This window comes from Notechis scutatus, chromosome 10, assembly GCF_049901735.1.
Source record: "Notechis scutatus isolate UNSWTSFEM ecotype Mainland chromosome 10, rNotScu1.2, whole genome shotgun sequence".
Classification (NCBI taxonomy): domain Eukaryota; kingdom Metazoa; phylum Chordata; class Lepidosauria; order Squamata; family Elapidae; genus Notechis; species Notechis scutatus.
In genome coordinates this window covers 9,730,849-9,758,843 of record NC_142018.1, presented here as the reverse complement: position 1 = coordinate 9,758,843, position 27,995 = coordinate 9,730,849, and the positions used below count along the sequence as shown (strand labels likewise).

Sequence of the window (27,995 nt, the reverse complement as noted above, 5' to 3'; positions counted from 1 at the left end):
GGCCTAAGGAACCAAGAAGGACATGCAGAGTTACTTCTGAATAGTATTTTATTGTTGTTCACCTGTAGACAGAATCTTGCCAGACTAAAGCAACTATCAGCATAATTATAGATATCCCCTATTAACTGATAAGGAAGTTATCTTTGTCCTCTTTCTGCCTACCAGACATTCCCAGGCCCACTTTCCCATTGTTTATCGGAAAGAGCACCTCCCTCCTGCAACTACAGACTACATTCTGATGCATCATAACATTTACCTGGGCTGGCTTCCCTTGAAGGAGAAAGATCTACAGATTTACAGATTTTACAGATCAACAGAGTTGGAAGAGACCTTGTAGGTCATCTAGTCCAACCCCCCCCCACACCCCCAGTAGGAGACCCTACACCATTTCTGACAAATGGCTGTCTGGTCTCTTCTTGAAAGCTTCCAGTGATGAATCTCCCACAACTTCCGAAGGCAACTTCTGTTCCATGGGTTAATTGTTCTCACTGTTAGAAAATTCCTCCTTATTTCCAGATTGAATCTCTCCTTGTTCAGTTTCCATCCATTATTCCTTGTCTGGCTTTCAGGTGCTTTGGAAAATAGCTTGATCCACTCTTCTCTGTGGCAGCCCCTCAAATATTGGAAGACCGCTATCCTATCTCCCCTGGTCCTTCTCTTCCCTAGACCAGCCATGCCCAGTTTCTGCAACCATTAATTGTATGTTTTAGCCTCCGTCCCCTAATCATCTTGGTTGCTCTTCTCTGCACTCTTTCTAGAGTCTCAACATCTTTTTTATAGCGTAGTGACCAAAACTGAATGCAGATGATAAAAGACATAATGTGCTTCAACAAGAGACCTGTTTAGTTGCAAAGAGACACAATGAACATAGAAGGAGGAATCTCTTAAGATAATTAACATTCAGCATCAAGAAAGTTGAAATCTAACCCACTATATTATGTCAAGAAAGGTAAATCCTTTGAATAGCACAATGCTCGTTGGGGATGTTCATTGTATAAAGTGTGCCAAGAAGATCATGGCAGGCTGGGGAATTCTGGGAGTTGAACGCCACACACCTTCAAATTGCCACAGTTGAGAAACAATTCTCTAAAGCAAGCTTCCTGTTTACAATCACTTAAGCAAGATGTAATTATTGATCTAACACATGCAGATTCTTGGATAACCCTACACTGGAAATGTACTCTGCTTCCAATCCCTCCAAGATCAGGCATTTCTCCTAGACAACAATTGGATTTCAGTTGACTGCAAAGCAGTTTTCACACATACTGAACCTTCTTCATGGAAAACAAAGTTTCTTCAACTACCTTGAACATGAAGGGGAGAGAAAGGAAGGGAAGGGATCAATTAGAATGAATGAAAAGAAAATTATACAACTGTGTGCTACTTCTCCTTAGAAATCACTGGTTGGTCAGTTTCTCCTTCCACGTGGTGGTCCATTGCATCTGACCACCCATGTGAAATAAAACCAGTTGACTTTGAGCGACCCAAGTTCACTAACGATACTTTTCTGGAATGTTTGGCTGTAGAAATAAGAAAAGATAAGCATCCAGTAAGAAAGTTGTGCTAATATTAGTGAAAAAAACATGAGTTAAAAAAAAAAAGTACAGCAGGATTTCAGCACCTCTGTCCAGTAAAAAGCATTGCCTAGGTTTCTGTCTCCTCACCCCAACAAGCAATTCTTGGGCCATTAAAAAAAAAAGAAGAAGCAAAGGCAGCATTGATGACCATTTGATATATTCCCCGTTTTTTAAAAGTCAAATGAGAATGACAATGAGGTATACCAACTTACCAGTGAGGGACCTGTGCATCTTGAATTTGGGATCTGTTTCCTCGGCTGATGAGTCCTCTTCCTACAATGAAGAAATGATTCAGTGGCATCGTTAAAGGTAAAGGTTCTCCTCACACACCTGTGCTAGCTGTTCCTGGCTCTAGGGAGCGGTGCTGATCTCCGTTACAAAGCCAAAGAGAGCCAGCACTGTCCGAAGACATCTCCGTGGTCATGTGGCTGGCATGACTAAACGCCAAAGGTGCACAGAATGCTGTGACCTTCCCACCAAAGTGGCCCCTATTTTTCTACTGGCATTTTTTACGTGCTTTCGAACTGCTAGGTTGGCAGAAGCTGGGACAAGTAATGGGAGCTCATTCCATTACGCAGCGCTAGGGATTCGAACCGCCGAACTGCCGACCCTTCTGATCGACAAGCTCAGCATCTTAGCCACTGAGCCATCGTGTCCCCCTAGCGGAATCATGAATCACTTAGAAATCATTGCAGCCTAGAGAACTAGAACTGGCTATTGGGAAGTGGGGCATTTTGGAGATTTGTAGCTCATCTAATAGAGTACATGCATCAGATTCAAAGCCTGGAAGGTTTCTGACTGAGTAATAACTTCATCGATTAAGTTCAAGGATCACCATATAAAATCCAGTCTGATAGATCTTTACTATTGGAGTTGGAAAGCCTCTGCAGCCCAAAAAATAGGCCCGTTTCCAGAAATACCGGAAGTGGTGAAACGGGCCTATTTTTCAGGCTGCAGAGGCTGCAGAGGCTTTCATCAAGCCTCTGGGAGGCCGAAAAAGGCCTAAAACAAGCCAAAAATCAGCTGGGAGGTGTAGTGCAGGTAAGGGGGTGAGGGAGGGATTGCCCGCACATGCGCAGGGGGTGGGGGCCGCATTGCCTTCTGGGTGCTGGTACATGAGTGTGCAAGCACGCACACAATTTTTGGCACAGGAGCCCAAAAAGGTTAGCCACCACTGGCCTAAAACCTATATGTGATCAAGTCAGTGTCAACCTATAATGACCATGTAGATGGATCTTCTCCAGGATCTTCTCCCCAACTTGGCCTTTAGGGTTTTGAGTACTTCACCGATCAACACTACAATCCAATCCATCCACCATGCTGCTTATAATCCTCTTTTTCTCTTTCCTTCCATTCCTTCTTTTCACTGACTTCTTGAAGGAGCTGGGCCTTTGCATACTGTCCCTAACGTAATTTCAGCTGGGTTATTTTGTGCCTCAACTTAGGTTGGGGCAGGGGGCAATTGTGTTTATACTGCAGGTGTGTTTGTTTTAATAATACAAACGAAGTCCAATCTACCTTGGTTATAACCAGGGGTGGGATTCAAATTTTTTAACAACCAGTTCTGTGGGCATGGCTTAGTTGGTGGGTATGACTTGGTGGTCATGTGACTGGGTCAACATGGCTTGGGGGTCATGTTATTGGCTGGGCATAGCCAACTCAATATCACTCACATTGAGGCACTCATCTCCTCGCCTGGCCTCTCATGACTGTGGGGATGCTGCTACAGCCATAAGTGTGAATAATGGTCATAAGTCACTTTTTTCAGTGCCATTGTAACTTTGAATGGTCACTCCACACAAGCAGAGTACTAGCAAAGGAGGGGGGGAAAACTCCAGAGAAGTTCCTGAGACAGGAAGTCTAGTCCTGCCAAGAGTGTAATAAGGGTTAACGGAGAGGCAGTTTCTGTAAGCAACACCAGAATGTTTCCTTCCTGCCTTCCTTACAGGATTAGGCCAGTAATTTCTTCTAACAACCAGTTCTCCGAACTGCTTAGAATGTTAACAACTGGTTCTAGCGAATAGGTGTGAACTGGTAGAATCTCTCCCCTGATTATAACTGCCCAATCTAGTCTGGAAAGCAGAATATCTGACAATTGTACAGAGAACAGAAACTTGACCCGTTTATGAGAAGGTAATGTTTGGCTTTGGACCAAGTTGTAAAAGACAGGCTTGTTAGGTAGATAGGCTCATGCAAATGAATACTTTGTCCTTGTGAAAAGCACTAATCTGCATTCGTCAAGAACTCCTGTTAGCAGGTTGAATGCTTTAAGATGCCTGTAGCATTTCCAAAACTGAAAGCTGTTGTCTGATGGACCTTCAGTCTGGCAACTAGACTCCTCGCGATCCAGGCCACCAATTAACTTTGGATTACCTCCCAGCCCAGTTTTCCGTGTTGCTTTGTTCCTTTTTTTTCCCTTGCGACAAAAGAACCTGTGCTCTTTCCCTTGGTTTGATTCTGTATCTCTTCAAAGTGGACAACAGGTTTCGCCATTGTAAAGAAGTTGAATGGCTCCTGAGAAGGGCAGCCAAAGGCAGCAAACACACACACACACACACACTGAGGTAAATTGTTCCTAAGCAGCAAATGCCTCCAGGTAATAACATTTCATAGCCTTTGATGATGAAAAGGTCAACAAGGACATTGAAAGGGGTGTTTTGTTATGTTTCCCTTGGTTTTGAGAACACGCCAAGTGTGACATTTATGTTGCAATGTGCTTTCTTCACTTGAACTGCTCTTTGTCCACTGACACTGATTTGGAAAAGAAATTGAGTTTACCTGAGTTTTTTGGCCTCAGAACCAAAACCAAATTCTGAAAGAAGAGTACCACTTTCTTAAACGTGTATGTATGTGGGCAGGTGTGCTTTTAAGTCTGTGTTTGTTGTGGTTAGCTGGCAGCAGGTGTGGATGGCTGAGGAGAGTGAGGACTCAGATGAGGGGCCAGGACCATTAAGGAGTGGACTGCTGCCTTCAGAGATTGTGGGAGCTGGCAGCAGCGATGAGGAGGTTCCTGAGGAGCCTGTGCCAAATGCGCATGAGCACAGGGTTGCTCGCAGGAAAGAGTATCTGCAACAGCACGGGCGAGTCAGGAGTAAGGCTGCAAGGTAATGGCCCTTCCTTCAAGAAGATAAAAGCCAGCTGTGAATCAGACGTTCTTTGCAGGAAGCAAAGACGTTTTGAAACCCCAGCCTCATGGACATTCCAGTATCCTGAGTTTGTATTTGAAGATTCTTGTATTGCACATTATTTCTTGTCTGTTATCTTTTGGCAAGTCTTGCACAGCTTGGCAAGGCTTGTGCTTATCACAGCTAATTATTTTTTTAAAAGCATTACAAGATTTCTGTTCCTTTTGGATTGTGCTTGATTTGTTGGAAGAGGACGTGGGTCAGAACAGTGTTGATTCCAAGTGACTTCCTAGACAACGTCTTGGCAAGGTTTTTCAAAAGCGGTTTGCCATTGTTTCCTTCCTAGGGCTCAGAGAGAGTGACTGGCCCAAAGTCTCCACCTGGAACCGTGTTTAAAGGGGGTGGAACTAGAATTCAGATATATTGGTCCTAAAAGACAGAAGGTCCATCACTAGAACTCTTGTTTTATCATCCTCCCCATCAGGACTATTATTTTAATTTAGCAGGTGTTAATATTGAGTGGCGCGATGGCCTAGAGGTGGAGCTCTCGCCTCACAATCAGGAGGCTGTGAGTTCGATCCTAGGCAGCAACAGGTATTTCTCTCTCTGGGCACAGTGAGGTGCGAACTCTGCATTGGTGACAGGAAGGGTATCCGGCCAGTAAACCCTCAGCTCCATTCAGTTACCCCGACTCCACCCCGATGCAAGGGGGGTCATTAAAAGACAAAGAAAATGTGGGTGTTAATATTAGAATTATTTGGACTGGATCTGTTGTTTTCATGTAAAGTAGGCAGTAAACCATGAACTTGGGAGAAAAGGATATTTACTTCGTTCTCAGATCTAACTCATTCTTTGCTGACCTCGACTGCTATTAAGCTCACTGAGAAAATGAAGGTGCATATAAATACTTTTCTCTCAGTGTCTCTGTCTCTCTCTGTCTCTCTCTCTCTCTCTCTCTCACACACACACACACACACACACACACACTGACACACTCTCACACATACAATAGGGAGAAAACCAGGACAAATAGCAGCTTTGGGAAAATGCATTAGTGAGGATAAGGCTAATAGCTTTCTCCATTTCTCAGTGTTGCTGATCCTTTCAAAATTAGAGGGCTCCAACCATGAAAACCTGTGCTTAATCAGATAAAACAGAAAAAAGCTTCTAGATACTTTTCCCTCCCTTACATCCTTGTCAAAAGAGAAAAGAACAAGGCATGAACTGGAAGCTCACAAGTAACACGACAAGCTGACTCCAGCTCCACTTCTGTCCTTACCACAAAGACAGAAGTTTTACCCCCCAAGTAATTTATCTTTGTAATGGATTTTTACAGAATTGGCGTAGACTCACTGAGCATATGATACAATAAAAGAGGCAGATGAATTCTTTTGTCATCTAGATTTCCTGGTGGGCAAAGTGGGAACATTTTAAATTCAGGGGTCATCTTCCCTTTGAATAAATGTGTAATATTTACTCAAAATCTGCCGACCACTTCAGAAAAGTGTTCTTGTCCTGCAAAAGGAGATCCCATTTCCCTGCCACCTTTTTCCAAAGTGTTTTATAAATTGCTGGGAATTGATTTGTGGCTGATTTTATTCTTGCAAGATAGTGGAATATGGTAGTAATGTTTCCCCCCCCCTCCCATTATATCTCTCTACACACACACACACACACACACACACACACACACACTGCAGTTGGCTAAATTACCCAGTTTTCTGATTTAAAAAAAACCCAAAGCCTGGACAGAAATGTGTTGGCATTGATTTGAAGTCAAGAGATTGTGAATTGCTAGAGAAAGGATTGCCCATTGAAAGGTAGGATATTTTTAGCGCCAAATAAGTGTTGGAAATCACATTCTACCTATGAAAATGGAATCAACATTCCCTTTTGCATCACTCATAGGTTATTCTACCCCTGACTTTGAAGAAGCAGGATAGAAGTATCGATTGCTTTTCAATTTTGATATTGGAGAAGACTTCTGACAATACCATAGACAGCGAATCTTTCTTTCTTTTCTTTTCTTTCCTTTCCTTTCTTTTTCCTCCCTCCCAAGGAAAGGAAAGGAAAGGAAAGGAAAAAAAGGAAAGGAAAGGAAAGGAAAGGAAAGGAAAAGGAAAGGAAAGGAAAAGGAAGGAAAGGAAAGGAAAGGAAAGGAAAGGAGGAAAGGAAGAAAGGAGGAAAGGAAGAGGAAAAGAAAGGAGGAAAGGAAGTAAGGAGGAAAGGAAAGGAAAGGAAAGGAGGAAAGGAGGAAAGGAAGAAAGGAGGAAAGGAAGAGGAAAGGAAAGGAGGAAAGGAAGTAAGGAGGAAAGGAAAGGAAAAGAAAGGAAAGGAAAGGAAAGGAAAGGAAAAAAGGAGGAAAGGAAAGGAAGAAAGGAAAGGAAAGGAGGAAAGGAAAGGAAGTAAGGAGGAAAGGAAAGGAGGAAAGGAAAGGAAAGGAAGAGGAAAGGAAAGGAAGAAAGGGAAAGGAAAAGGAAAGGAAAGGAAAGGAAAGGAAAGGAAAGGAAAGGAAAGGAAAGGAAAGGAACCAATGGATCATCAAACAAATCAACTCAGATTTCTCACTGGAGGCACACATGACCATGTTCAAATTATCATATTTTGGACACATTGCGTAAAGACCCAGATCTCTGGGAAAGGCTCTCATCCTGGAAAAAGTGGAAGGAAAGAGAAGAGGATGAGCAGCAAGGATAAGGCTACGACTGGAGGAATAGGTTGGAGACAGATCATCATGGACGAAATCTATCTATGCGATTATTAAGAATTGACGATGACTTCACGGCACACCATCAACCAGTCTGTCCCACAGCTGGTCAGGCATGGGGGTAGGAGAGGATTGGGGCATCATGCAAAATGGGTGGACAAATCCCTGTTTGGAAGTTTTCTGCTGGGAAGCTTGAAAAAAAGAAACTTTCTAACAATCTCTCCAATCTGATCAGCGGTAGGATCACAACTTTAAAAAAGAAAGAAAGAAACAGCAACTAAAAATGGGAGAGAATCTCAAGTGATCATAAAAGTTTATGTTGTTAGATTATTTCATTATAAATTGCATATTTACTTCCCCTTTTAGATTTGGATACACTTTTCACCCCAAAATGCTGTGCGCTGTTGTAACCCTTAATTTACACAAACAGCTTAACAAGGGTTCAGTAGATGGATATTAAGAAAGAAGTGTCCCCAAAGTGCTTTTTCAAGAGGCGACAGAACTTTCTTTGTTTTTCCTTGAAGACGTGTCACTTCTCATCCAAGAAGCTTCTTCAGTTTCTTCTTCTTCCCAAGTTTCCTCATCCAAGAAGTTAGAACTGAAGAAGCTTCTTGGATGAGAAGTGACACGTCTTCAAGGAAAAACAAAGAAACTTCCATTGCCTCTTGAAAAAGCACCTTTGGGACAACTATGACTTGGATGACCGAGAATCTCCATAGAAAAGTCCTTCAAATATAACAAGAGCTCTGATCATATTTCATGTTCCTAGCAATGGCCTCATTTGTGGTTTTTCTTCCCAGGGAAAGCCTGGGAACTCATCAGACATCAGGACACCTGGCCAATCCATGTATGTTTGATTAAACTTGCATTAACTCTAAATTAGCTCTGTCGTCACTGAGATTATCTGGCGTGCCAAAGACAAACTGAATTGAGGGATCAAATTTCCATCGAATAAGTCACATTAGGAAAAAACCATTTGTCTTTTCTTTCTTCCTCATCACAAAAAGCAAAACTCCAAGTTTTTCTATTTTTGTTCAAAACTGAGAAAAATGATGACCAGATTTGATCAGGTTATGGTTGTTGTTTTTTAAATGGCCCATAGTTGAATCCTTGCATGTTGCAAAGCTAGTAATTAGATTTCTTTTACTCAGATGGCATTGAAAAATAAAGTTAATAAAAGATCCCTGCAGCTTGAGCGAAGGGCATCCCTGAGCAGAGAAAATACTTCCTCATTGTTTAGGACCGTGGAGGGATTACCCAAGCGCTAATTTTATTGTTGAGTTATCATTTAATATTTACTGTTTTCAGCCGATGGTTTCTGTCTCTCTTCCCACCTTAAGTGCCCTATGCCCTTCCCATCCAGAAGGTTAACTGATAAATTCACATTTAACATGTCTTTCCAATTTTTCAAATTATGTTTCTCTTTGCCTCTCATTCCTCCCTCCCTCCCCCCTTCTTTTTCTCTTGTAAATGTAATTATATTGGCTCCATCTTGTGGCCAAATAAAAGATAGACTTTGAAATGAAACAGCCTGGAACTGCCTTACTCAGCTTAAATCTCTTCCATATTACCAAGTTATAAAGGTAAAGTAAAGCACATACGTGCTAGTCGTTCCCGGCTCTAGGGGGCGGTGTGCTCATCTCCATTACAAAGCCAAAGAGCCCGTGCTGTCCGAAGACGTCTCCGGGGTCATGTGGCCAGCAGGACTAAACGCTGAAAGCGCACGGAATGCTGTTACCTTCCCACCAAAGGGGTCCCTATTTTTCTACTTGCATTTTACATGCTTTTGAACTGCTTGGTTGGCTCACTCCATTACGTGGAGCTAAGGGTTTGAACCGCTGAACTGCAAACCTTTCTGATCAAAAGCTCAACGTCTTAGCCACTGAGCCACCGCGTCCCTTTAAACATTGTTAAAACTGGTTAAAAGGCTCCCAAGGCACCAGATAGCCCCATGTTCCTTAGGGCTGCTCGGTCAAGGCTGCAGGCCCATGTTTTGACCCTTTCTGGAAGGCAAGGAAAATGGTGAGTCCATCTCATTTCAGGGCGATTGATATTCCACAGGGTAGGACAATGGCAGGGAAGGCACTCTTCCAGCTTTTTCGGCTCAGCTGAAGAACATAAATCATACTAGGAGAGTAAGTAAATTTGCACCACTCAGGTGACCCTGATGACACAGACAGACCTCCAAGTGGTCTCAACGACTCTGTAAAAACCATGCAAATGACCAGCTATCTCCAAAGAATAGAAATCCTTCCATTCCCCATCATCCAGTCAGAGCTGAAGAAGCTTCTTGGATGAGAAGTGAAACATCTTCAAAGAAAAACAAGGAAGTCCAGTTGCCTCTTGAAAAAGCACCTTTGGGATAACCATGGCCTGGATGACTGAGAATCTCCATAGATATCTCTTTCTAGACCCCACCAGTTTGGAATTCTTTAACAGATGTGGTCTGCAATAATATACTTTCCCTGCCTGATCGGGTGGGATGGGCTGATGTAAGATGATGGAGATGTGGCAAGTAGGGTAGCCACAAATCACTGGGGAGATTATCATACTAGAAAAGCAGAACATTCGTGCACCCTCTTTAGCTACCATATCATAAATAGGTGCAAGAGGACCATACTCTACCCAAGAGAATATCACTAAAGTTGTCTTCTCTGTTGAAACAGGCTCTAAAGCAAATTCTGATAATGTATGAAAACTGAGAGTCAGGAAGTTTGGAAAGTTTATCCCACAGTAAATGCTGAGTTATCTGACCATAATCTGAATCTACCTCCACAATCTAACAGGTATCGAAAGTCAGCAGCCAAACTCCTAGAAGAATGAAATGTTTTGGGAAATATTAAAAAGGCAGAACATGATATTTCCCTAATGAAGAAATGGAGAAACATGCTCTTGGAGACAGAAAGCAGCTCCCAGGTCTTTCTTAATAGCTCCCAGCAGATATTTTGTGCCTATTAAGAAAGATTGGGCCAGCCTATTCAGAAACTACCCCCCCCGGTTTCCCTGCCCCAAGCAGAAACTGAGGAGGCCAGCTTTTAGAAATGCAGACTTGGTAATCTGTTCAGAAAGACCAGGTCAAGACAGAAACTCAAATAAGCAACAAACAAAAATTTGACAAAATTAGCTCAAACACCTAGGATTTCCATTTCCTCTTTTGCCTAAAGAACCAGCTATGACCTCTACATAACCCTTACATGACCCTATAGGAATCTGACAACAGCCAACAAAATATTGAAGGACATGTTCTTGCACAGGAACAGGAAGCTCAAATACAAAACCCAAAGAAGGTATAAAACCCCACCACTCTCAATTCCATTTTTGTCAGCTGCCCAGAACCACAAATCATTAAACCCTCTTTCCAATCAGCCTCCATGTTCCCAGTGTCTTTCTCCCAGCTAGGAACTGAACCAGGGGGATATTTCTTCCCACAAAGCCATTGTACCTCCTTGCTGAGATAATCCGAGGCACTTCTCTCCGCGCAGTTTTGCAAACTTTTGTGCCTGAGGATGACGATTTCTTTGACTTGCTCCACTGGCTCCTCTTCCCAAGGAAGTGTGTATCGATTATAGGCAGACACCTGGTCATGGCAATGTAAACAAACCAACATCAATAATCTTCCTTCCTTCCTTCCTTCCTTCCTTCCTTCCTTCCTTCCTTCCTTCCTTCCTTCCTTCCTTCCTTCCTTCTTTCCTCTCCCTCTCTCCCTCTTTTCTCTCTCTCTCTCTCTTTCTTTCTTTCTTTCCTTTCTTTCTTTCTTTCTTTCTTTCTTTCTTTCTTTCTTTCTTCTTTCTTTCTGTCTTAGTCATTTAGTCTTCCTGGTGTGCAAAGTGGGAAAATTTTGAATTCAGGGTCATCTTCCTTTTGAGTAGATGTGTAATATTTACTCCAAATCTGCCTACCATTTTGGAAAAGTGTCCTTCTACTGCAAAAGGAGATACTATTTTCCTACCACCCTTTTCCAAAGTGTTTTATACTTTCTAAATTGCTGGGAATTGATTTGGGGCTGATTTTATTGTTGCGAGATGGCAGAAAATGGTAGCAATGTTTTGCCCCCCCCCCCCATTAAAAATCACACACACACACACACACACACACACACTGCAGTCAGCTAGATTACCCAGTTTTCTGATTTTTTTAAAAACACAGTAGGGATAGAGTCCTGTTGGCACTGATTTGAAGTCAAGGAGAATGTGAATTGCTAGAGAAAGGATTGCCCATTGAAAGGTAAGATACTCTTAGTGCTCCCTTAGACAAATTGTTAATAAATAAGTAACAGAATATCATATTCTACCTTTGAAAATTGCATAACATTCATTTTTGCATTACACATGAGTTATTCTACCTCTGGACTTTGAAAAAGCAGGATAGAAGTATTGAATGCTTTTCAATTTTGATATTGGGGAAGATTTCTGAGAATACCATGGACAGCGAATCTCTTTCTTTCTTTTTCTTCCTTCCTTCCTTCCTTTCTTTCTTCTGTCCAATGGAACTAACTCATCTACTGACTGTAAGTTGTCTGCAAAAAACTTTGTGGATATTAGGGCTGCTTTTCTCTAATTCAATGGTTCCCCAATCCTGAGATCCAATTAATACAAGCAGTCCAGGTGGGTATTGCATGTAGCTTGTAATTTGAGGGTTTTAATTCAGAATAATAGAGAATGGTTGAAAGATTTTAACATTGTCAGATGGAATGCTGTAAAGTTTGAGAGCAAGAATGTCAGCATTTCAATATTTTAGGCAGCAACACCAACATTCTTCGGGGCCTTGTGAGAGTTCAGCTGTTTAAAATAATCCAGAAAAACTTTGTATTTAATTGAGGGGCCTTACAAAGGCCCTGTAAGACATTCACATTGCTGTGGTGCTTATAGAGGTAAGGTAGCAACTATTTGGAACTGGGATTTCCATTGCTAATTAACACCATTGTAAAGTGCAACTTCACTTGGCCACATTGCTTAGCAATGGAGCTCTAGCAGTGAAGGTGACTCTAGCAATCATATGACTTTAGTGAAGAGGGATCTGAGCTTGGCTGTTTCTTGCAGACATTTCATTACCCAACTAGGTGATATCATCAGTGCTGGAACAGGGATAAGTTTTTTAGGGGGGATAAGATGACAACTGTGGGGTCCCTGATGCTCTATGAGCTTGGTTGTTTCTTGCAGATGTTTCATTACCCAACTGGGTAACATCATCAGTGCTGATAGAGGAAAAGGTAGGGGGAGGAGGAGGAGGAGGAGGAGGAGGAGGAAGAGGAGGAGGAGGAGGAAGAGGACAACTGGGGGTCCTTGATGCTCTATGAGCTTGGTTGTTTCTTGCAGATGTTTCATTACCCAACTGGTAACATCATCAGTGCTGATAGAGGAAAAGGTGGGGGGAGGAGGAGGAGGAGGAGGAGGAGGAGGAGGAGGAGGAGGAGGAAGAGGAAGAGGACAACTGTGGGGTCCTTGATGCTCTCTGAGCTTGGTTGATTCTTGCAGATGTTTCATCACCCAACCAGGTAACATCATCATTGCTAGGAAGAAGTGGGGTTTCTAGCACAAACAATATTATCTAGTTGGGTAATGAAAACAACCAAGCTCAGAAAACACTAAGGACCCCACAGCACCAAGTCTCCAGCTTAGATGAAAATCCTTCAGAGCTTTCATTGGTTTCCGCCCCCCTTCCTGGAAAATATTCCCCTTGGAGAAAGATCTCACCATCCTCCTTGTTTTGTACAAGTTCTTCTCCAATATCTTCTGGATGTCATTCACTTCATCTTGACTGAGACTCTCGGTGTCATCCCTTATGGTGATAGGATTGTCCTTTTTGCTAGAAAGGGTGGGGGGAATCCGCCATTACAGAAAAGGGTTAACATTCATTTATAAGTCAATGGACCGGCAGGTTTTGAATTCCAAGAGTATCAAAGCTTGAAACTCTACTGTATCTAATCAAAACAGATGGAATGAGCAATTGTAGTTTAAGGTGCTGGATTAGACTTTAAAGAATGCCAGCTCAAGTCAACCTTCAATCACCCAAAATTCTTTGGGTGGCTTTGGGTCAGTTAGACCAACTTATACATAAGAATAGAATAAACAGAGTTGGAAGGGACCTTGGAGGTCTTCTAGTCCAACCCCCTGCTTAGGCAAGAAACCCTACACTACTTCAGACAAATGGTTATCCAACATCTTTTTAAAAACTTCCAGCGTTGGAGCATTCACAACTTCTGGAGGCAAGGACTTCCACTGGTTAATTGTTCTACCTGTCAAGAAATTCCTCTTTAGTTCTAGGTTGCTTCTCTCCTTGATTAGTTTCCATCTGTTGCTTCTTGTCCTGCCTTCTGGTGCTTTGGAGAATAGCTTGACTCCCTCTTCTTTGTGGCAGCCCCTTAGATACTGGAACACTACTATCATGTCTCCCCTAGTCCTTCTTTTCATCAAACTAGACATACCCAGTTCCAGCAACCGTTCTTCATATGTTTTAGCCTCCAGCCCCCTAATCCTCTTTGTTGCTTTTCTCTGCACTCTTTCCAGAGTGTCAACATCTTTTTTATATCGTGGCAACCAAAACTGGATGCAGTATTCCAAGTGTGGCCTTACCAAGGCATTATAAAGTGGTATTAACACTTTCACGTGATCTTGATTCTATCCCTCTGTATATCTCAAGGTTGTTTTGAAGACCCAAGAATAGAGAGACCCAAATAAATCTCCTTGTGTGGGGCGGTGTGTGTGTGGGGGGGTGAGTGTGTATGTAGCAAAAATGAAAAGGAAATTTCACTGTGTCTACTGAGGAAAGGAAAGACTCACAGTAATGCTTTATGAGATGGTCCCCACGAGAGCTGACCTGCTTCAGCTAACTCAATGGCACGCTTCCTCTCCAATTTCTCATGCAGGAGGACAATACTTGATTTGGGTTGCTTATATTCCCGGAGCAAATATTTCTGCAAGTGTTTGCTGTTGAAATATTCTAATCTGTCCAGAAAGAAAAACGGGAAAGAAAACCATAGTCAGAAACAGACAGAAAAGGAAAGACTTTAACATCACCCATTTAAGAAGAGCAACACGCTTGGTGTACTCAAACTACTTTAGCAAAACTTTGGGGAAAACATGTGACTTGCTTGCCATTTGAGTGGCTGTGATCAGGACAAGGAAATTGTTGGACCAGGAGAAAAGCTTTTGTTTAACTTAATTCATAAAGAATCGTTAACATGGTCACTTTCATACATTCAGTAATATTGTATTGCAATAAAAATCTCAAATTTGGCAGCGATTTATGAAAAGTCCTTGGTCCAAAACCAAGGAGGTTTGACTGTACATCTCTGCCTTGGTATGAAATACAAATTGGGCTGATGAAGGCAAGCCAATTTCAACTGTAGCCCTTCTATCACCCAGCTCCCACCATTAGATTGGCTCAGAAATACCCCCAATGAAAACTTTCAAGCCTCATGAAAATAGAACAAACTGGCTAAAGGATGAGATTTGTGGCTGCTAAAATACTTTTGGGGATCCAGAAGCAGAGAACTTTCTATGCACACAGGTTAAATAGAAGACTCTTTCTCATTAGTTAGCTCTCTGATGTCATGGATATTTATCCCATTAGTCCCTTTCTTTACCCATTCTTTGACAGGAGCGTTGTATGTTACACAGATCATTTTATACATTGAATAGTGTCTCTCTGAGTTCCCAGTTTAGTCCTGCTTGGTTGAGGGAGGGAGGGAGGGAATGCAGAGTGAAGGTGGGAGAAAGGGAAAGAGAAAGAGGGGAAGAAAGGAAGGAAAGGAAAAAAGGGAGAGAAAGAACGGAGAGTGAAGGTGGGAGAAAGAGAAAGAGAAAGAAAGGAAGGGGGAGGGAGGGAGGGAGGGAGGGAGGGAAGGAAGGAAGGAAGGAAGGAAGGAAGGAAGGAAGGAAGGAAGGAAGGAAGGAAGGAAGGAAGGAAGGAAGGAAGGAAGGGAAAACCCAGTGATATTTTGGAAGAGAGGGAACAGAGAGTGAAGATGGGAGAAAGGGGAAGAGGAAGACAGGAAGGCAGGAAAGAAGGAAAGAAGGAAACAGCTCTCCTTATTATTGTAAAATAATAATCTGCTTTGTAACACAAGGATGGATAAAGCTAAGTCATCCCTCAAGAGAACTTTATACAGTCAGGAAATCAAATGTACAAGCTTTTCCCCCCCCTTTATACACGCAGAGACTTGTATGTTTTAACAAATCCTTACTTGTCTTTCCAATAATACTGTCCCCAGTGTCCTGATATATCTTCAATACCAGCCAACAAATGATCCAGGAACTGAACAGAGAGAGAGAGAGAAAAGGAGGATTTTGATTTACATGTTTGTATTGTTGTTGAGGCATAAAGGATGAACTCCGGGCATCTGAAGCCTCAAGACGACAACAGAAACACGTTGGGTGGCAGAAGGCTTCACACTGCTCCTTGCGCGTCTCAGTCGGTGTGTGGGAGTGAGTAAGCCACAGGAAAAAATTCTCCCATATCTCTCATGCTCACTTTGATGAAAGAGAATTTCCTCTTGAAATTTGTATCAAAGAGCAGGATTTTGTGGAAACTCTGAGGAGCGAAGTCTTTTGACAAGCCATTGATGCTCATATAATTTCTGACATACAAGAAACATTCAATAATAGACACCCTCAAAACATGAGGACAAACATCTAGGTCTACCATGTCATTCTCTTTCTGAGCTGCTTCAGATTTAGAAATGACATTTTGAATAATCCTAGACGATTAATCATCCAATGTCCAGCTGTGAACTTACCCGGATATGAATTTGTTCTCCCATGGTGGGGCCACTTTCTTGTTTTCGAGTGACATGGAGCCAGTCAACAAGAGGACGAATGGTCATCCCCTGCAACATAAGAGAAGAAACAGAAGGACGAATGCATAGATACAATTCAAACATTAGTTCAATCATCATATAAATCACAAGGCTGGACATTACGGAAAGATACAAGTTATATACAAGTCCAAATCCTTCACCCAACCAGGAGACCTTACATCATTTCTGACAGATGGCAGTCTAGTCTTTTCTTGAAAGCTTCCAGGGATGAAACTCCCATAACTTCTGAAGGCAACTCCTGTTCCATTGGTTGATTGTTCTCACTGTCAGAAAGTTTCTCCTTATTTCCAGGCTTGTTCAGTTTCCATCCCTAATTCCTTGTCTGGCCTTCAGGTACTTAGGAAAATAGCTTGACCCCTTCCTCCTCTTTATGGCAGCCCATCAAATATTGGAAGACTGCTATCCTGTCTCCTCTGGTCCTTCTCTTCACTAGACTAGCCATGCCCAGTTCCTGCAACCATTCATCATATGTTTTAGCCTCCAGTACCCTAATCATCTTGGTTGCTCTTCTCTGCACTCTTTCTAAAGTCTCAACGTCTTTTTTACACCGTGGCAACCAAAACTGGATGCAGTACTCTAGGCATGGTCTTACTTTATAATTTAATTTGCTTTATAGAGTGGTATTATAGAGTGTCTGTAACACCTCTTTTAGTTTGCCCTTTATTTATTAGGTATCACTAAATCTCTATCGAGATTCTCAGTCATCCAGATCACAACCAGGACCTGGATGACTGAGAATCACCATAGATATTTAGTTATTAGGGTTTTGTCATAACAGTGACAAACTCTTGATATTGCTGAACTTCCGTATATCCAACAACCATACATGAATGATGCTGGTTAGAAGTCATATCTGGAGATCCATCATATTTGCTGACTCCTCCGGAGCAGCTTTCCCTCCCCTTTAGCATCTTCCAAGTATGTTCAGTCTGCATAATTTGAAGCAATGATCAGTCTGACTGGGAAATTCCAGAAGTGGGTTTATCCATCTGGAGAGAACCCAATTAACGTTGGGTAAGGATGTTCAAACAAGATACTAGCTTAGAAAACTTGAGAAGAGCTCAAGGATAATAAACATATGGGGAACAAATTAACCAACATGGAGTGTTGAAGTCCTACCGGACTTCTATCCCAGGTGCAAAATGTCTTCTCCAGATGTGTTTGACCTTTTAGCAAACTTTAGAGACCCAACTTTTTGTGTCACAAATTAAACCTACCACAAGGTGGCAGTAGATGTCACAAAAATCCTCTCAATAAATTCTCAGCCCCTATTTTCCTAAGGAATCTTTTTTTAAAAGTCATGAAATGCTTCCCATATTTTTATATTTCTTGAGGCCGATCACAGAGAAAACCACAAACCTTCTGTTTAAGGCAATTTTAGTGCTCACACTGCATTGGCCAGAATATAAAGCTAAGCTTAAAAAATGGGAAAACATGCTGAATGTTGGCCTTCCCAGCAAGTGACATATCAGTTGGCTGTTGCCATTGGACCTGTTGGGAGAACATTAGCTCATTATGTCCAGGGGTGGGATTCTACCAGTTCGCACCTATTTGCTAGAACTGGTGGTTAACATTCTAAGCAGTTCAGAGAATCAGTTGTTGGAAGAAATTACTGGCCTAATCCTGTAAGGAAGGAAACATTCTGGTGTTGCTTACAGAAACTGCCTCTCCGTTAACCCTTATTACATTCTTGGCAGGACTAGACTTCCTGTCTCAGGAACGTCTCTGGAGTTTCTTTTCCCCTTCTTTGCTGGTACTTTGCTTGTGTGGAGTGACCATTCAAAGTTACAATGGCACTGAAAAAAGTGACTTATGACTGTTTTTCACACTTACTGCCAGCTATGAAGACCAAACTAAGAGAAGATGAGATGAGTGGTAGACTAGCTGAGACCATTGTTTTCATTTAAAAATATCCCCCAGCCTTCTGATTTCTCATTGCATCCTCCATGCCTTTCTCTCAGTCCCAAAACAGACCTGGAATCACAATGATCCTATTCTCCATAAGCCAGAAATATCCTCATCCTTTGAAGTGCATTTTTACCATTTTGAGAACACGCCATGCCCATTCCCCTAAAATACCTTTCATAAGGATGTGATCAGCTACAACACATCCATATAAAGAATAGAGTGGTGATGTTGCTTCCAATATTCTCTGCTATTTCAATTTAGTTTTTAATTTTTTTATGAGCAGATCAGTGTCAGGCACGATAGATAGATAGTCCACCCATGAAGTCCAATTAAACTGATTTATTGTTATTCATGCCTATGTATAGGAGTCTTCTCAACTAACAGCATCTGCTAGGAGTTGGATAAGGGTCAACAGAATTCAAGACAGGTTGGACTCATTTCGCTTATTTTGAGCCGTGGTGCGCAGTGTTTAGAATGCAGTACTGCAGGCTACTTCTGCTGACTGCCGGCTACCTGGCATTTGGCATCTCATCAGGCTCAAGATTGACTCAGCCTTCCATCCTTCTGAGGTGGGTAAAATGAGATTGTTGGGGGCAACAAGCTGGCTCTGTAACCACATGAGAGAGGGCTGTGAAAGCACTGTGAAGCGGTATATAACTCTTAAGTGCTATTTCTATTGCCATATTTACAAACAGCCAAAGTAGAGAAGTGGTTAGAATACAGTACTGCAGGCTACTTCTGCTGACTGCCGGCTGACTGCAATTTGGCAGTTCGAATCTCACCAGACTCAAAGTTGACTCAGCCTTCCATCCCTCCGAGGTCAGTAAAATAAGAACCCAGATGTAAAAGTGCTTAGAGAGGGCTGTAAAGCACTGTGAAGTAGTATATAAGTCTAAATGCTATTGCTATTGCTTGTGACTATGTAAAGATTCTAGCTTGATTCCACTTTTAATTCTGCCTCCAGGTTCTGCCACTCCTTCCCTTACAGTAGGCCAGTTTCTACAGAAAGTCCTTGGGTGAAGCCTCCCTCCACTGGTATTTTCAGAGGACACTATTGCAGTCCCCGTCGCTTCAAGAAATAATATACAGCATAAATATAATGCTGAGGGTCAAAACTTTGCACGGCAGCTACCTAGCTTCCCATTTAGCTGTATGTGATGCAATTATTGTTTGTATACACATACATGCAAATCCAAAACATGGCTAGCAAAACCCCTCCCTCCATCTGAACCCTGAAGGTCAGTATTTCCCAACCTCTCTAACAACCAGTGAACTTCAGCTCCCAGAATTCCCCAGTCAACTGGGGAATTCTAGGAGTTGAAGTCCACACCTCTTCAAATGGCCAACGTTGAGAAACAGTGCTACAGATCAATATATTCTCATTACATTTTATATAAAAAGATTGCACATATTGCTGAATCTGTGACTTGCAGCCTATGAGGCAATTCACTAATGGAAAGAAATTACCCAAGAATTACCCTATTCCAGTAATCATGGTTGGCTGTTTCACTTCCCCAAATTTCATATTTTCACATTTCACAATTATTATGTTTTTTTATTTATCTTGGGGTGACTATTGTGAAGCAATATGAAGGTTTTAACAAGGGAGAACATCAGCCATCCCCCTGCAAATGCTGGCCAATCTTAATTTGCAATTCTATCTCTTTTCCTATGTTGCTTCTCTTTTAATGGCTGGCTAGGAATGGTGGGGGGTTTACTCAGACATTTTGCAAGTTGCATGTTGATCCAATTTTCTTTGTTTAAAAAAAACCATTTCACTGGCTACTGATTGTGCATACATACTTCATTAAACATCTCTGAGAAATGATATATCATAACCTGCATGAGAAGAGCAGATGGAGCTAGGGGGGGGAGTTAAGCATGTCATCAGCTTAGAGTCATTATGTTGCCACAAATGGTCTAAGTCAAAGCCCTCCTAAATTCCACTGAGCAATAAATTGAGCAATAAATCTTGAGCTGCAGCTTAATGTCTACTCCTGATCTTTTGCACCTGGCATAGTCTTCTACAATACGATACTTTCCCAATATCTGGAGACTTAAGCTATCTCAGAATTTCCAAGGAATATCGCTGCTGACCCATTTATATCAGAACTGTAATCTCAGGCTATTGGTAAAAAATAAACATCAGAGCAAATATTTCTCTCTCTCCCTCCCTCTCTCTCTCTCTCTCTCTGTGTGCGCGCGCACTAATGGGTAAGAGAATTCTGCTCATCAGACCCAAAATTTGCTTGAGTACCTGTACAAAGACAGTAAAGAGGATAACGACTGTGGTTGCTGCAATGAAGAGCTTCTTCCTCTGGAAATCAGGGAGCAACACCACCAGGGAGAAACAGATGGCCCCTCGAAGGCCGCCATATGCAATAATGAACTGGTCCTTGCGTGTAACAGCATTGATGTGTAACCTGTTGATGAGGAATGTCAGGACCAGGACACCTAAAAGAGATGAAGGAAGGCAATCAGTTTTTAAAAGGGTAGGAAAACCAAGGATCGCCTGCTAAGACCATCATACTCCTATAAGAGTTGCCACAAACTCGGTTTGCATTAAGGTGTAAAACCTTAGTGGAGCCCAAGACAATTAGAACTGCAAGATTTAAAACCAGAAATATTTCTGTTGGGTATTATACCAGAAAAATATAATAAAGGGACTATGTATTTAAGAAGGAAAACCAAGGAAAAATAAAGGACCATGTGTGTATGTATGTATGTATGTATGTATGTATGTATGTATGTATGTATGTATGTATGTATGTATGTACTGATACATGCATTTTAACTTCTTACCTATTTTCCCAGGTCTATCCCTTTCTTGCTAAAACCACAATCTCTCAATTGCTCCATAGTCCTTCCTTGCCAGCAAAGAGCCTCGGTGGCGCAGGGGTTAGAGAGCAGTACTGCAGACTACTTCTGCTGACTGCCTGCCTGCAATTTGGCAGATTGAATCCTACCAGGCTCAAGGTTGACTCAGCCTTCCATCCTTCCGAGGTGGGTCAAATGAGGAGCCAGATTGTTGGGGGCAAGAGGCTGACTCTGTAAAACCGCTTAGAGAGGGCTGCAAAGCACTATAAAGCAGTGTATAAGTCTAAGTGCTATTGCTATTGTACACACACACACACACACACACACACACACACACACACACACACCACCTCCCAAAGCTGTATTTGGAGCTCTACTCAATGTTGCTGCCAATTTGTAAATTCAAACACCACGGGGGAATTAAACCCACGAGGAGTACCATATTACATTGAATTGAAACTTGATGTTAATTCAATTTAATCGTAGACCAAATCATTTCTTCCTCCTGGCACCACTGCCTTGCCTCTCCACACCCTCTTGGCATGCTACTTCAATGCAAATCTCTCTCTCTCTCTCTCTCTCTCTCTCTCTCTCTCTCTCTCTCTCTCTCTCTCTCTCTCTCTCTCTCTCTCTCCCCCCCCACCCCCAGGAAATGTTGCCCATCCTTGAAGCAGATTGTTTTCCCTCCTCCTTACCCAGTGCTCTCCAAAAGAGACAGAAAATGAGGGTGAAGCAAATGTAGGACCAGTTCCACTCGTGATTGTCCCCAACAGTGGAGACGCCAAGGAAGATGAAGATGAGGGTGTCACTCACACTGCTCCACATCTTCATGAAGTATTTAATCGTTGTGTGGGACTTGAGGGAGATGTTGGCTTCCACATAACGCTTCATGCCCAAGGCACAAGATATGATTCTGAGGAGGGAGAGAAAAGCAATTTAGTATAGTCCTTTTCCATTTGACTGGGGCATAACCATCTTATCAGAACAGGAGGGGCAAATGAAAAGTTGAACCAAATAAAAATGCTCAACTTCCAAAGATAGTTGCTCCTCAGCTTGCAATAACGTAAAAAGACAAAACAGGGATTGGAGGCAACTTGGGTGTTTGAACTTTTTGTGACTGGGAAATCTTGGGCCATGGGACAGGCATCCCCCCCCCAAAAAAAATTCAACATATAAGTGTACAAAATCTGACAAGATGCCAGCAATCTCCGTTATTTCATAGGATTCTCAATGCAAGGAAGAATCTCAATGCAAGGGGGGAAGGGGGAAAATGTATACACACACACACACACACACACACACACATGCACACACACAAAAGGAGGTCCAATAAAATAAAGCTCAACATATCTTAGATGGATAGTGGTTCTATCACTTCTACTCTAGGAACTTTCTTCTGATATTCAATTATTGATGGAGACTGAGTGGAGCAAGTGGCCAGTTTTAAGTTTCTGGGTGTTACCCTAAAAGAGGACCTGACCTGGGATGTACACATTGCAGCCCTGGGCAAAAGGGTCCAGCAGAGATTATACTACCTGAGACTTCTCAGAAAACAACAACTGAATGAAAAACTGCTGGTGACCTTCTACTGCTGCACCGTGGAGAGTATTTTAACTTACTGTACCTGTGTATGGTTTGCCAATTGCACAGTGGCAGATAGGAAAGCACTCCAGAGGATTAATGTCATTGCCCAGAAGATCATGGGTTGCCCTCTCCCCTCTTTGGGAGAGCTTCATAACTCCTGCTGCCTTAAGAAAGTTCAAAACATTCTCAAAGATCCATCTCATCCTGGGAACCCTTTTTTTGAACTATTACCATCTGGCAGACGGTACAGGATAATAAAATCAAGGACAAACAGGGTTTGAAAATAGGTCCTTTTTCAGGAGGCAACTGGGCTTTCTTGTTTTTTCTTTGAAGATGTATGGACTCCAACACCCAGAATTCCCCAGCCAAAAGAACTTAAAGCATACCGTCTGAGGAATTCTGAGAGTTTAAGTCCGTACATTTTAAAGTTGTCAAAACTGAGAAACATTGCTGTAGAATAATAAAGAACGTGACTTGGCCACCTTCTTCTGGCATTATCACAAGTCCTCAGTCTAGACTGCCATTTATTCTCCTTTTTTCAGTGAAATGTTTTATATTTAATTATTCACAGATGCTATTTGGCAAGTACGGTCACCAGGGGCTGTTTGGAAGACCAGCGAAAGGAATGCAGTGGAAATTCTAAAGCAGCCTGAGAAGGAAAAATCAACAACTCTCTTGTAAGGGGAAGAAAATTTGGGAGGGAACGAAGACCAACTCATGAGAATATCCCTAGAATTTAAGGGAGTGGGTAAGTTCAAAATATAACTGAAGAACTGGAAACTGAAAGTAAGTTCTCACGGGTCTGAGTTCTGTGTTTCTAATTTTAAAAATTTGATGAGGACTGCATTTTATCTACAGGAATTATTATCACTTCCTAAAAGAGTTTTTGGCTCTTTTTTCCCCAAAAAATGTTGACGCTCAGATTTTAATGGCTACCATGATGGTGCTGAAATTTTCAAATTAAGTGTCAGCTCTGGAAGCCATATTAGTACCAGACGCTTCTACACTGAGCCTGGGAAAATGGGAGGGGGGGATTTCTTGGAGTGTTTGTGGTTAGACATTCTATTCATAATAGCATTCTTCTTCTAAGTCAAGGTCATGTGATTTCTGCACCTGGGTGAGGGGACATCTCAAGTTGGGACGGATGGTGATTGGGGCATGTGATGCAATGATGGGTGCAGGGGGTCGATTTGTAATATTTTACGTATTGAAGGAAAACCCAGAACTTTCAGATTCGGGATTTCCCAAATGTGCCAGTTTACTATTCAAATAAAAAAGAACCTTGGAGAGAATGTCTGTCTCGGAGTTATTTGTTGGAGTGGAAGTTTTCTGGAATGCTGACACTAAGATTCATTCTGGTCAATACTGAATTTTGGAAGCCACCAAGCTTCCATTTTACTTACGCCACAATACCAGACAGATGGAACATTTCTGCAGTGAGATAGGATAAGTAGCTGTAGAGGAAGACGAAAAGAGGTTCAATCACCAAGATATTTTTGGTAAAGCGAGTGGTGAAGGCTGCAGTCACAGCGTAGAGAAGGCCTACCAAAAGCCCACCGATGCCAACCACAAAAAACTTCCCGATGCCCACAAACACATCTACAGTTCTGATGGTTGGCATTTCACAGAAGGAGCGGAACAGCCTGTACAGCACCTAAAATGAAAAGAGAAATTGTGCTGTTTTACCTAAGAAAACTAAAAGGCCAGAATACATCTTTCAGATTTCTCCAAAATTGTCTTCCTTGAAGAAATAAGTTCCTCTTTTTCTACTTTATTATCAAAAGCCTTTTTGATATTTGTTTTTTCTAGGCCATTTTTTTGCATACAGTCTATTGTTGCAAAATGGTGAAAGTACGTTTGCCATTATTTTTATTATATATTTCTAAATCTTTATGGAGTCCCACACCTTCCAATCAGAGAAAGTCCCATGAAAGGAATCCTGGGATCTAATGCAAGTATGAGAAGCCAAAGAAATAGTAGACCATTGGAGAAATTATAGCATCATTTAAATCTCTCTATCGCATACATATACACTCCATAGTTCAATTGGATCTAAAATACTTGCAGCAAACTGCACAAACAGCTCTTGAGAAATTTGCACAACCCATGAAACAATTTTAAAAACAATCATTTTCCCTTCAGCTGAATGACCACAGGGCTGAAATATTATTCCTGATAGTTATTTTCAGGGCTGACTGTACCAACCACCATAAAGAGGAAGTAACCTTAGTGGCATCTGCTGTCATTAGGACAGCCTCAGATTTAGAAGATACCCCAGCTGTGATGACATAAAGAGGGAATTTCCAAATATGGAGTGCATCCAGGGTGCAAAAAAGAAAAAAAGAAAGTTCTCTATCAGATCCATTGGGAAAACAATATCTGGGCTTGGACAACATGCATTGACTTTTATTCAAGAAGATCGCTTTCAGAAGATCCATGCCTGAACAGATGTGAAGGAGAAGAAGAGATGGGTCAAATAAACATCCACTTCTAAATAAATATCCACTTCTTTTCATGTAAAGGAGGTTTTCTGAACCTGGGCACCTTCTAGACATGTGGATTTCAACTCCAAGAAGTTTCCCCAGCCAGCAAGTCAAGGGCTGATTTAAGGAAAAGGTTATCATATTGTTCTGACCTAGGCTTCACAAAATCACTAAACAGACTCATCCTCCCAACAAAACCCCCTTTTTATTAGGCTTATGTGAATTCGTCTCATTCACATCCAGCAAAGTCCCAGCAAACAGTCTTTCAAGAGTGATTGACAACCACAGGCCTTTATCACGCTTTGAGAGTTGCCAGACCAATAGCCAACACTGTACCAGAAAATACTTGGTAAGGAGTCATGGACAAATCTTCACCCTAATTAAACAAACTAAATTGTTTCCTGCAAACCCCACTCTCCTTTCGCTCCTCTTTATTCACTATGGGAGGGGCCATTCACTGTCCACCTGAGCCTTTACTGGCAAGTCCACCCTTGTTCCTTAACTGTTCCCTTCTCCTGGCAGCTCTGCGCATGCACACATCGGGAACAAGCTCCAGCTGTTCTTCTGCCCCACTGATCTCTGACTCCAAAGGCAGCTGATAACTATCAGATGGCTCTGGCCCCATTTCTGCCTCTGATGCAGAGCACTCCTCAGAGCCTTCCCCAGACTCCAGGACTGGCCCATGTACCTCCCCAACCTCCTCACTCTCCGAGTCTGCCGCCAACTCTGCTGGCCATTGTTGGGCCACAACACATATAATGAAACCTTTGAAATAAGTACTTCGATATGCCTTGAACACTAATCGTTCAATACTTACAACAGACACAGCATCGTTGAGGAGAGATTCCCCAAATACCAAAATATGAAGCTTTTCATTGACATGGATCTCCTCAAAGACTGAGAGAACAGCAACTGGGTCAACAGCGGCAATCAAGCTACTGAATAAGAGGTTATGAAGCAAAGAGATATCCCCCAGCTGGAAAGCATCTGCTTGACATATCACATAGAGAGAAAATCCAATGCCAAAGACATTCCAGATTGTTCCCACCACAGCATACAAGAGGATGGTACCAATGTTCTCAAAAAATGGGCGACTTGGCATGAAATAGCCTGCATCCAGGACAATGGGGGGCAGGAGATAGAAGAAGAAGATATCACTGTCCATAACAGGAGGTGACTTGTCATTCAAGGCGAAGATAATGCCTCCCATGATAAGGCCAACCACGATCAATAGGCAGCTTTCAGGGACAACTGATGGTAGCTTTTCAAACAGATGGAAACCTGACAAAGATAAGAGGATATTATTGAGAGAATCCAAGACTCGGATGTAATTTAGCAACTGTAGAGTGAGTGGAAAACTAGGGAGTCCTAAATTCAATTTTTCCTTGAGTTATGTGTGAATTCATTCAGAGGACCTGGTTGGAGAAAGCTGGTTTAAAAAATACAGTGGTCATTCAAAAGCATTTGGGGCTCTTTTCTAAGAAAAGCCAAATTCATTAGGTCAGTCTTAAAAATGACATGGATGGCTGAGAATCTCTACAGACTTTCAGTCTTAAAATTTTTGGAATTGGTTGAGAAACAATTTGGAAGCGTAGAAATCAAGGTTGCATAATTCTGTGCAACTCTAGATTTCCCTCATCTTATGCAAATCAGCTTAACAGGATTACTTAGAAAAGGTTTTTAATGCAACGGACTGTTTTTGTTTCTAGACAGCTTTTGAGAATCCACTGTCACAAACAATACTAAGTTTTTTTAAAAAATGTAATACACAACCAATGAATGGAAAACAATATTTATCTTACATCACCTGTGTCATATTAGTACAGAAACTTGATGGATTTGCAGCAATTGTAAAACAGCATAATATATCTCTGCAAACCGTTGTACATAAATAATGCAATACAACTCAAAGACTTCTTGCAAAGATATATACTTGTATACTTTCCTACATATGTGCATAAACTTTTGTTATGTATGGTGCTTTTTGTGTACATTGACGGCAGAAGCTTACTACGTGATAATATTTTTCCTGGAACACACAACTTGATACTCCGGAAGAAGGCAGCATCAGTGAAAATTTCTCATGTTACATCAACCATAAATTTCAGTCTCACAAATTTCACAAACTGTACACCAGCTCTTTAAGATACACCAATATTTTTCTTTCAGTCTTAAAAAATAATTGTATAAGCTTATTAATACACATAATGAATAACACCTAAATAAATACAGATGGGTCCTTGACATATAGCCACAATTGAACTCAAATCTCCATGGCTAAGCGAGGCCGATGTTAAATGAGTTTTGTACCATTTTACGATCTTTTTGTCATAGTTGTTACTGTCCTGTCCTGTAGTTGGGCTGTCCCCAAATCTCTGTTTAGAAATCATTCTTTGAGTTTCAGAATCATACCTATTTTGGCCAAGGAAGCCAACAAGATCCACAACGTGATCTCAAAGGGAACCTGGACATGCTGATAATCGAAGAAGCCTGCAGCATCTTTGGATTCATTTGTCCAGTTTGTCTCCCAGTTCACTTCACCCAGAGGCTCCAGCACTGTAATGTTCTGGAAGCTGGCAGTTCTTGGCATTGAGAAGAAGAGAAAAGATCCTAGAAGGCAGAATCTGGAAGCAACCACCTCACTTAGGATGAACCCCATCTCCTTCCACCTGCTGTTGTTCCATCTGTCTAGGGAAAATCAACGCTGGCAGACTATCTTCTCACCCAGCACAGATGTTCCTGCTTGCATATTTCCCTGTAGGCTGTTCAAGTTGAACGTACCCTCTGCTGTCCTCTGAATTACATAAATGGAGTTGCAGTTCTGGACAGGGTGAAACAGTGAATTCCCTCGAGGCTAGAAACACGCAATTCCCAATTAAAAGAAGATTTACACTACGCAGCCTATGGTTAATTGAACTAGGGTTACTAATTGAACTTGTCAGAACGTCAACCAGGATTGGAAGAACATCAATGTCC

General features: G+C 41.9%; 1 protein-coding gene across 1 annotated transcript; it reads right to left on the bottom strand.

Annotated features, from left to right (window-relative positions):
- Window positions 1-30: 30 nt before the first annotated feature.
- On the bottom strand, window positions 31-27,806 carry LOC113416600 (sodium/hydrogen exchanger 2-like). Its single transcript, XM_087972085.1, has 12 exons — window positions 27,432-27,806; window positions 25,837-26,300; window positions 23,940-24,190; window positions 21,648-21,865; window positions 20,393-20,589; window positions 16,147-16,236; window positions 15,595-15,665; window positions 14,189-14,353; window positions 13,103-13,214; window positions 10,852-10,986; window positions 1,790-1,850; window positions 31-1,520 (listed from the first exon to the last, which is right to left on the bottom strand). Exons 1-12 carry the CDS (start codon window positions 27,676-27,678, stop codon window positions 1,381-1,383), a joined length of 2,151 nt encoding a protein of 716 aa, XP_087828211.1. The 5' UTR covers window positions 27,679-27,806; the 3' UTR covers window positions 31-1,380.
- Window positions 27,807-27,995: the final 189 nt, after the last annotated feature.

What these genes read in the sequence shown, in the direction of transcription:
- LOC113416600 (XM_087972085.1), bottom strand. Translation starts at nt 27,678, where the DNA reads ATGGGGTTCATCCTAAGTGAGGTGGTTGCTTCCAGATTCTGCCTTCTA. An exon ending in GAGAACAAATTCATATCCGG is followed by an intron (nt 15,666 to 16,146) that starts GTAAGTTCACAG and finishes CTCTCTGTTCAG; the next exon opens with TTCCTGGATCATTTGTTGGC. An exon ending in CCATCTCATAAAGCATTACT is followed by an intron (nt 13,215 to 14,188) that starts GTGAGTCTTTCC and finishes CACCCTTTCTAG; the next exon opens with CAAAAAGGACAATCCTATCA.